Source organism: Musa acuminata, chromosome BXJ1-2 (genome assembly GCF_036884655.1).
Source record: "Musa acuminata AAA Group cultivar baxijiao chromosome BXJ1-2, Cavendish_Baxijiao_AAA, whole genome shotgun sequence".
Taxonomy (NCBI): domain Eukaryota; kingdom Viridiplantae; phylum Streptophyta; class Magnoliopsida; order Zingiberales; family Musaceae; genus Musa; species Musa acuminata.
In genome coordinates this window covers 31,162,372-31,173,179 of record NC_088328.1, presented here as the reverse complement: position 1 = coordinate 31,173,179, position 10,808 = coordinate 31,162,372, and the positions used below count along the sequence as shown (strand labels likewise).

At 37.8% G+C, this 10,808-nt stretch overlaps 2 protein-coding genes across 3 annotated transcripts; one reads left to right on the top strand and one right to left on the bottom strand.

Annotated features, from left to right (window-relative positions):
• Positions 1–2,030: 2,030 nt before the first annotated feature.
• On the bottom strand, positions 2,031–3,083 carry LOC135613378 (transcription repressor OFP7-like). The gene has a single exon (XM_065110404.1). The coding sequence runs from the start codon at positions 3,073–3,075 to the stop codon at positions 2,101–2,103; it is 975 nt and encodes a 324-aa protein (XP_064966476.1). The 5' UTR covers positions 3,076–3,083; the 3' UTR covers positions 2,031–2,100.
• Positions 3,084–5,517: 2,434 nt separating this feature from the next.
• LOC103976481 (uncharacterized) lies at positions 5,518–6,609 on the top strand. Of its 2 annotated transcripts, XR_010487293.1 has the most exons (3): positions 5,518–5,912; positions 6,011–6,230; positions 6,409–6,609. XR_010487293.1 is itself a non-coding variant. In XM_065110392.1 (2 exons), exons 1-2 carry the CDS (start codon positions 5,775–5,777, stop codon positions 6,152–6,154), a joined length of 282 nt encoding a protein of 93 aa, XP_064966464.1. In that variant the 5' UTR covers positions 5,518–5,774; the 3' UTR covers positions 6,155–6,609. The 2 variants fall into 2 exon arrangements, 1 of the variants encoding a protein (XP_064966464.1); XM_065110392.1 differs by having other exon boundaries at positions 6,011–6,609.
• The last annotated feature ends 4,199 nt before the right edge of the window (positions 6,610–10,808 follow it).

Here is a 10,808-nt window from a genome sequence, read left to right as displayed (position 1 = left end):
TCAGCCCCAAACCCATTTCGATTACTTATATTAACTAGTTAATAATATCTTTTTACTCTTCTCTCTGTCCCTCGTGATAGATTTGTCTATGCACACTATAATTGGTACTAAAAACTTATGCAATTTCAATTATTTGAGATCGACTATATGAATTTTTCTTTATCATCGAGTCTCATAAAATGTCATATCCTTAGTTAAATTAAGAATAGTTAGATATTTAGATATAGTTTCTAGTGAGATAGTTTGTGACTCTTCTATCTCTCATCCTACTACTACTTATGCTAACTATTTAGCTCAGTTTGTGATCCCTTTGTTAGTATATAAATCAACATTTCATGCAGTACTAAATTGGTGCTTTAACAAGAGTGACATTTAATGAATAATTAGTATTGTTGTGATGAAGTATCACTGCTCTGAAATGATACATGTAGGAGGATGTGGAATATCCAGATCAGAAGGATATAAAAGATAGATGAAAAAAGAAATGAAAAATTAAACTCATGGCTGGTTTTTCACAAAAATTAATGCTACAAGTACAAGTTTTTGACTTTTCAATGAACTCCTCTTTATTTTTATCAGTTGGCTATTAGCAAAGTTTCAAATTGGTAGCAATGCAATAGTCTTCTCTTACAAAGTGGTATCACAACTTCTCTTTATCCTGTAGAAGAAGAGCCAATGGAATGAACTGATGATGAGAGCAAACATAACAGGAAAAAGTAGGTTGTGTCATTTGATGTGTCACCATCCCATCCATATCAGCCAAATTTACCTTCCACAGCACTCTTAAATCTACCCAAAAATCTGCAGTTGGTGTTGCAGATATCACTACATTCAAGAAAGTAGATTCTCTTTTCTAAAGACTTGCTCGATGTGGACAGGTGAAGCATGCATTAGAAATCTGCTTCCTCTCCTTTCTGTATCCCTAAAGCTTCAATGATCTACATATCCGATGAAAGGTTCTTATCCTTTGCAGAAATAGCTGACAGCTTGGAAGTACTACTGCTAAGCCACACCAACTTTGCCTACTTGTGTCTCTGAAGCATTCTCTTTGAGCATCACAGAGTGCAACAGCTTTTTACTTGCTGTCTGTCACCCCACTTTCACCCTGAAAAGGTTTGCATTGGTTATTCCATTTGAGTGTATAAGGGAGGGATCCAATAAGATCTTAAAGACGAAGAAAGACTTGTCTCTAGCTTTTGCTTGGATCCTTTTGTTTCTACATGTAAATTTCATATTCTGAATGGCTTTTGATCTTTCCTCTTGGGTATGATTCAAACTAGTGTCTTGTCAACTATTGATCACACCTCAGCATGGCACAAGTCTTCAAGTTGGTATTTTTTTCTCATTCTCCAACATTCTTTCAGCATGTAGTTTCAATACTTTGTCCAGTGTAAACTCACCTTGAGCTGATCAATTATATGAAACCATAGTTTGATTGCTTAGTTGATATCATGATCTTGATTGAAGATCAAAGATATATCTTTTAGAGAGTTCTCAAGATACTTATCTTGTAGAGTCAAAGAAATAAGATGCATCACCATTTGAATCTTGTTTCATAAGCGGAGCAGCTTGTGTTGACAGCCAGCACTGACGTATCATTGCATGTAGGCTTTGCAGCAGCTCATAGGTGGAGTAGGAAGATGAGGGGTGGGAACAGAGCTTGTGTTGTCTGTAAGCCTAGCAGCTACTGCATGCCCCTAAGGAGATATAGAATCCAGAATCTCTCTTGCATCCATATGAAGAGAAATGCTTCATATGTATGCATGTTTTTATCAGGCAAACATCCATTTGATCTTACTTTATTTGACCAGAACTGATTCCTCAAGCTTGCAGACTCCTCGGCTGTCGGTTCCCTTTGTTCTCAGAAAAAAGCAGAAGAGAATCAACACCAGCACAAATCCCAAACCATATCGATGCACTCGGAACCTCCAGTGACAAGTAATCTTTGAACCTTTCCATGGAGATCAAGCATGCAACAGGGGAAGAACAGGAAGACAAAGGAAGCCCGACAGAGTGAATCCATCGTGAGAGAACTCGTTAAACACGATCAAAGATTGCATCACAAGCTAACACTAAAGAGAAAACACTGCAACAAACCACTTAGCGGCCAAAAAGAACAACCCAGATATCAGAGAAGGCCTGCAGGATGACAAGATGGAGGTGAGGGGAGTTGAGACAGAGATAGGATTGCAGCAAGTTCTCTAAGTCTTCGGCTTCGAAGATTTGCCTCTCCGTGATCATCTCCGCCATCGAGCTCCGGAAGTCGGTGTAAGGATCCCTCGATCGCTTCACCACCGCGACGCCGTTCTTGGCTGCGGGAGATCGGACGGAGACCAGGGGTTGAAGCCCCTTGCACACTCCCCAAGGTTCGTACTTCCTACCGCCGCCGCGGCGTCGTCGTGGAGGACGCTCGGGTTCTTTCTTCTTGTTGTTGTTGTTGTTCTTCTTCTTCTTCTTCTTCTTATTGGACGTCGGCCTCTGGTAGAAGTCGCAGGAGTCAGAGGAGAAGCTCCTCGATGAAAAGAACGCCTCGGCCTCCTCTTCCTTTCCTTCGCGCTCTTCGCTGCTGAAGAATCCGTCTACTTGATCGCTTTCAGTCGACGAGGAGCTGCTGAATCCGTAGCCGTTGGACAAAAGTCTCTTCTTTTTCTTCCTCTTGATCTCCTTCCTTTCTCCCATGGCCTTGTCGATGCAATGATAGTAGTAAGAACTCTTCCGTGGCGAGGAGGGAGAAGCAGGATTCTCCTTCTTTCTTCCCTTGGAATCCTTCCACTTGTCATTCTTTGCCATCAAGGATGCAGATTGGTGGGATGGTTTACACCCGCTGCAATCCACTGACCGCGGCAGCGCAACAGCAACCGCTGTGTGCCGACGGTGATCGCCAGGCACAGCGAAAGAAAGCGAACGACGACCGAGGCCATGGTCGCGGTGTTCCACCTCGAAGACCGGCTCTGCTCCGGCCGAGGCGGCGGAGGTGGAAGTGTTGCAGGAGGAGCGGAGGAACATGCGAGCCAGTCGCTGCTTCAGCCTCCTGCCCGTACTACTACCACCACTACAACTCCCGTTGATCTCCATGTCGGCTCTCGTGCATTCAAACGGAGAGAAGACGGTGCAAGGCAGAGCAGAGCAGGAGGAGTTCATTTATGAACCGCGACTCGGATGCGGTGGCGAATCCACCATAGATATCGGATCTATTGTTTGATAGGAATAGATACGGAATCTTACGCTGTTATTGTCCAATAATTATTATTGTTGGGAGAAGACGGCGCACGTGGATCCATTCATGGGCTCGGTCTCATGCAGGAAGAAGTAATAATATTTCTTAGATCGAAAAAAAAATGATAAAAAGTTATTTTTATGATAATTTATCTTAAATTCCAACTTAAATGTAAGTAACAATTTGAGCTCTGCATAACATCAGCAAGTATGACCATGGCAGATGGAACCTACAATTACAAAGTTTCAGATCCAATGCCTATACAGAAGTAGTAGCCTTTGTTCTTGGAAAACTCACAATCAATACAAGTTTTAGATCCAATGCTTACACAAGAGTAACCTTGTTGTTCTTCAAAAAGAACAAAAAGGACAAACTCACTGATACAAACTATTAGACACACATTATCTATGTAAGCAGCTTTGGGCATTAACATGCTATGAACAAACAAAGTAGTTGGTGACCAATTTGAGTTCCCAAAGCCCAACCACTGCAATTTTCTCTTGGGATTACACTTTCCAAAGAACAAACAAGGCAAACTTTGAAATCCATGTGGAGGGAAGACAGCAGTGGGACGAAGGAGGTGGTGAACCTCGTCGCCTCTCCTGTCCTCTTGGGCTCTCTTCCCCCCATAGCACACGCTGTCGGCTTGCCAATGTCCACTTGCTCTGAGGACTCGAAAAGGTGGAAGAAGAAAAGGAACACAAGAGGAAGGTTGACGACACCAATATTCTTTCCCCTGTCTCATTCGATTACCAATGACTTCATTTCTGACTCCCACGAACGATTCTGATGAGATTAGAGGCTTATCTCCTCGAAGCCTTCAGCTACGCTGCAAACAGGACATCCAACAGCAAAAGAACAGCCACGCCATGGAACTTTCACCACATTTTAAGGGCCTTCCATGTGATGCTGCAACGATTACATCTACTCACTCGAATACAGTGAAGGCTTAGCAGTAGAGCTATACCTTCAAATGCTTATTGATTCAGTAGCCAAGCACCCTATTTTCAGAGAAATTGTAAGTAAACAAGAGAGTATAATTACGAACTAATTACATATTATCTCTTGTAATTAATTATCCTTAATATCTCAATTTTTATACTTTCGAAAATCATATTGGGGTCCATATACTTACGAAAGTAAAATATTTAATCTCGATTTTTCTCACGTCGTCGACTCTGCTAACGAAAATGCCTAAGTACTCGGTGATAAACCGAAGTAACACAAAGTCAACACATGCTCAATGATAAACCTTACGATATTTTTGTCAACAAAGTCGACGACGTGAGAAAAAATGAGATTAAATGTTTCACTTTCATAAATATAAAAATCTCAATATAATTTTTGAAATTATAAAGATAAGAATGTTTAATACAACTAATTAGTTCTACGATTACTCACATCTCATATGTAGATTCATATGAAGCTTGAAGCACGCGAACTGCCGATTGGGATTCATGTTGACACATCAAAGTTCGATAATAATAATATCTACAAAAGCATCCACAAACAAATAATATGGTTGGCACGTAAAAATTAAGGAAAATGACACCCAATTAATTGCACAAAAGCTTATCGAGGAGAATATAATAAGATAATGATCTGCCACCAGCCCTCTTTGTCAACGTGCAATCATTGCCCCCAATCATACCATTAAATGATTCCTGGAAACATACTTCATAATTGCAGATAGAGATGTATTTATACGGCCCAAACCATTGAATCAGACCACTCTTATCCTTAAATTTATGTAAACTTGCAGATGGAGTGACATATAAATATGTAAAATCTCCATGACTTTTTTTTTCTAATAATCTAGTGGTCAAAACCAATTCTCTCTCTCTTTTTTTTTTTTTCTTTGATCAAATCTATATACCAATCATATTAATTAGTATACTGTTTCAGATGAATTAACACATCTGCATATAAGACAATACCAACCATGTCATTGTGTACCCTCAAAGTGTTTGTTCATCAATCTATATGCCATGACAATACAAGTCACCATCAGCAGGAAGGAGGTGATCGCCATGCACGCCACTGGCAACCAAAGAGGAGCTGTAAACACCCAGAGGAGGATAAGTTCAAATATTTTGTATAGTTTGGTGTGAATTTTCCTCAGAAAGAAAAAGATATTATTAATCTTTTTTTTTTCTCTCAGGAATTCTCCATGCCTTTGTGATTGCATGGCAGTGGTTGCAATTAACAAGATTATCTTTGACATGGAGAGAAGTGATAAGATTTTTGCCTCATATTTATCTCCCCACCCCTCCCAAACAACAAAAACATTCTGCCATGTGGAAAGGATTGATTGAGAGAGAGAGAGAGAGAAAGAGTGCGTGTGTGTGTGTGTGCGTTCTCCCACAAGTCCACAGTTAAATAGAGGGAAAAAAGGCTGGATATTATGATGTCAGAGATCAGAGATAAGAGTAGGGGACAGTGTGCATGCGTTATCCTTCTAAATCTTTCGGTCTTCCACAGCATGCAGTTATTAATCCAGTGAAATAGGAGCAGATTTCTCAATTGGATCAGCACTGGATTTGGGGAGAGAGGCAGAATGCTGGAGGGGAAGGCAATGATCCAGGACACAGACATGCCAGTGAAGATGCAGCTGCAAGCCATGTCCTGTGCTAGTGAAGCTCTCGACCTCTTTGATGTCCTTGACTGCAAAAGCATAGCTACCCACATAAAGAAGGTAATTTCCCCTCTCTCCTTTCCACATCAATTTTCCAATTCCTCCATGGTTGGACCTTCTGTCAGCCCCTTCTTTTCTTGTGCGTGTTGATGTTCCAGGAATTTGATCTGAGGTATGGGCCTGGATGGCAATGTGTGGTGGGTTCCAACTTCGGGTGCTTCTTCACCCACACAAAGGGCACCTTCATCTACTTCTGCCTGGAGACACTCAACTTTCTCATCTTCAAAGGAGCTGCTGCTTAGCCAACCCAACCACCTGCACAAAATAGCTGTTGGGCTTGTTATGATGGTAGCTCCCGAGAGCTGAAGATGAAAAGAGGTAATTCTCTGACACACTGAAATGTGGCAGAATATGAGAACAGATATTGAACAATATAGTGACATGCTTCATACTTAGGTTTCAGATCAAAGTTCTACTTTGCTTTCTCTGCTTTATAATGTGAGGGAACGAAATGAGAAACTTTTTTCTTACCTTTTGAGAAAGCCTATGTGTGCAGATATATCAGTGCTGGATCTGAACATCAAATGTCATGACCCTCCGATTCTGCTTGTCTTAGTTTATAACTTCAGAGACATTGGCAAAAAGTTGCATCACTGGTGATCTTTATTTCAATAAGTTGTGGACTTGCAGCAGAATTTCCTGCAAAGAAATTATACAAACTATTATTTTTATTAGGTAATTCATGAATGTTTCTGAATTCCTTCTTTGGCATTAAAGGAAGCAACCATTTGCGAATCTATACAAGCTTACAGAACTGAAGTTTCACGCGGCAATGATCTTAAAAACAGATCATCAGCTGGTTAGGTGACCTCCATAAGCTTAGAAAGGTATCATTCCACAAGATGAAGGTCATGCCTAGATAGTTCAATGGAGACAACAGAAATCCAATAATTCACTGGAAGTCCATTGTTGGGTGACTCATTAGAGAATTCTGTACAGTCGGATGGAAGTCTTAACAGAAGAAACTGCTTCTAAGAGTAGTTCTTGTAATTGGTATCAGTTTCTCTGTTCTTGAGTAGCAGCTTATAGGCAACCAAATACTTCTTACAGTAAACTATTTTACCCCTGCCAACAGCAAACAGATATCATAGTATGATGTCAACTTCTTACATTAAAGACAAAAGTTTCTTGAAATGTTTAAGAAAAATGATAACTCATTATACAAGCAGAAACTTCTAATACCTTTTTTCTTCCCAATTTCAGGTCACATATATCAAAGATGAGGTCAATTTAAAAACTTTGGAAGGAGAAGAGGAACTCAAAGTTATGATTTTTAAAACTTTGAACTAGGCTTCATTCCCAGGCATATCTACTTTTCACATATATTTTACTTTTTCTTTTCACATATCCTAATTCAACTAACCAATATCAGTGAAAATAGAATGGTAGAGGACAAACAATGCAATTAACAATTTGCATAGAGGGGATGGAGAATAATATGTGCTTTCTATATGAAAACGGTATATAGATAATTTGTCCCACGATGTTCAAAATACTGAGCAAGGAAAAACTGGTAAACAAAAGAATATGACAGATAAGAAAAAATGAGGAGGGAAAGAGAGGACCATGTTAGGAATAACCACATTATGGGGAGCAAAGAGTAGAATCTAAATAGGCACAAAAATGGAGGAACTCCTTGGCGCTGTTTGGAAGAAACAAAGATCTTATCCATGGACCAAACAGGATGGAGTGTATATTCGAGAAGAGAAAGGCCAAGGTCTACATGGTGGGTATCTATTTATAGATTTGATGAATGTTTTGGCAACACCTGATGCAGACTTAAAAGAAAAATTGTTTGTTAGTGTGACAACCTGTAGTGCCAAACCAAGTCAGTGATACAAGGCACAATTATTTTAAGAAGGAAGAAACACAGAATCTTAGTTTCGTGGTTTTTAACAAAGATCAGATACTTAACAAATGAATATATTATTCTGGCTAGTAAGATCAGACACTTAACAGTATTATATTAATTTTTGAACTTTCTTATGATTTTTTTGTTTAGTTTAAATAATGGTTTTATAATTTATCAAATTTTCACAAACTTTTTTACTATACACTGTGTCATTGACAAGTTGGAGTCATCGATAACCACATGGAGTAAGTTTCATTTAACTTGAATTATTCTAAGTAACTTAACAATCTTGATTTCCATTTTATGTTACGATGATCCCCATTTGGAATCAGATAGAATTACTTGGATTTTAAGAGTTAAGACCATCTTCGAAAAACTTCATCCATATCACCATCTCATGAGTCAAAGATATTTCTACAAATTGGATTCCTGAAGTTAGGGCTATAATGATAGTTCTTAGGTACGAGTCCTCCGAGAAGCAAAATCTTTTTTGAGATGAATCCTTCGACAAGGACCTCATAGAGTTTTTAATTTCATGTACAAGTTAAAATTTGGATGAAATAGCGTGTTATATAAGCTTGTAATTTTCAATCCAACGAAAGAAATTTGATGAGGATACTTATTTTTAGAACAATAATGTTCAAATTGATAACTCCTCATGTTGTATAATGTTTCATACCCCTTAATTATTGCAACGCTTGTCTTAATAAAAATTGACCAATTTAAATAGATTGACAATGAAAAATAACAACAACATTCACCATGTCAATGAGATGAAAAGGATGTATGAAAAGTCCCAAGTAGAAAACACAACTCTTACGATATGTGTTCTTTTAGTGGATATACACCATAAACATGCATGGTCATAAATGCCTAAAAGCAAATGGGGGGTTTGTAATAATTGTTTCATGTTTGGATAACATGATCTCAACCCTAGCACAGACTCAGCTGCTGCAGCTCCACTCAAAAGGATCGACTAACGTCTAAACAGATCCAGGGACTTGAAGGTTCAGAAAGTTGTGTATACATATATACTTGCACAGATTGCGGAGACATATAGGTAATATGTATGTCATATTAAAAGAACTGTTCATGCCATGAAACAACCATAGACTGACCAAAACATTTAGTCATCTCTGTGTAGAACATGAGACACACAGTTATGACTCTGCATTAGATATCAGAAACTTAAAACTACATCTGATAGATTCGAGGTAAATACTTCATATATCAATACACAACCAAACTTAAAATAACCAGAATGGATGAAACCCAATTTGATTCAAAGCGCTTGAACTTGATTGAAGAGTTTGACTATTAGCCCTTTAATCAATAGCACTTTTTTCAGCATGTTTACTCTAAAATTAGGAAATGCCAAGATGTGAATGTCCATATGTTAGTATCACTAAGCGGTGTGAATAAACTATCAATGAATTTAGTTAGCCTAAAAAAAAACAAAACTAAAATGCTTTAACAACTTGATCATTTGAACCTGATTCCAATGTTCTCAGTCCACAGACAACCTGAAGAAGCTCGGAGGAAGAAGAAAAATAAATTGCAAGAGAACCAAAGATCGTACGAGAATATGGAGTGTTTGGCTTATATGTTATGGTTTTAGATGACCCTTGGATGTGGTTCAGACATATCGACAGGTTGCATGATGGTAAACACAGGAGCTCTAGCAACTCTAGCTTCGGGTCGAACGATCCGCTTTATGAGTCGGTAGTAAGACAGCCACCATCTTCACTATAGATTGTCATGACGATCACCATCATCTGCATCGACACTAATGTAGTCGTCGAGCGACACCGCTCGACAATTTGTATCGATGCTGACGCAGACGTAGAGTGACCCTCATCTTTCTCTATTGCTCTCCTTATCTATAATAGTCACCCATGACCTCCTGCAATGCTGTCATTCGTCACTATACTTTCATAAATATAAATATGTCAATGTATTTTTTTAAAGTGTTGCTAAAGGTAACTAAATATAAAGAGTAGTTAATATGTAATTAGCCCAAAATACAATATTTTTTTTTTATCTCTATTTGAATTCGCTATTTTTTTTATTTTATTTTTGGGTTGATTCAAAACGTTAGGGACAAATTTAATGGATAAAACTGGTTCAATAAATTAAAATGATAAGAACAATAAGAAGAAAAGAATGGATTTTAATAAAAATAAATATTGATAAAATAGTTTGGGAGGCATAGATTCACATTAATGGCTTATAAATTTTTGGTCATCGGTACTCCTTTATATTTGAATGTTGGAACATGGAATAATATTTGTCTCATGGATGTTGACTGTTGACCAATCAAGTATCTATTTCCCTATATCGAGATAATGCCACTATAAATAGCACCAAGTGTACTGAATGAGACTATCAAGCTGCCTTTTTCTAATTTTTTTTTTTATTGGACCATTAGTTGTGGTTTCAGATCTGCTGCCAAATAATTTAATGAATGTTTTATTGGCCCGTGGTGTGGATGCCACTAATATTTTGCAGTTTAATAGATTAATTGGTGTATTAACTTTTATTAAACTTAAATTATCAGTTAAAATATTTAAACCAAAGTCAATAATAAAATATCTATTATATTTTTATAAGTCAATTTTAATATATCAAATATTTTGGGATAAGGGAGAATCGACACACAAAGACTTCTTTTCGAAATTATGCATAATTTTAGTAAATTATGCATAACCAATAAAAAGAGTCAAGAATGTAATATATAAAAATAATATTTTATTATTTCAAAACATCGAACTTTGATCTGACCTCCACTTAGCGGAATGCCATGTACTGGATGTGATTGCATTGATGTCTAAAATCCAAACAGTCTCCATCAAATAATTGCCCCTCCAACACCAATTATGCACCATTAATCAACTTCAATTTCACATTTATGTATTGAATCAGATTGCGATTTTCCATGTTATTTTTGTTGGATGCTTATCGTTGACTATGATGAATTCCATTGGATTTGCTTCCATAATTGTATTTTTCACAAAAATAAAACATATGTGTCTTGACTCCCACCG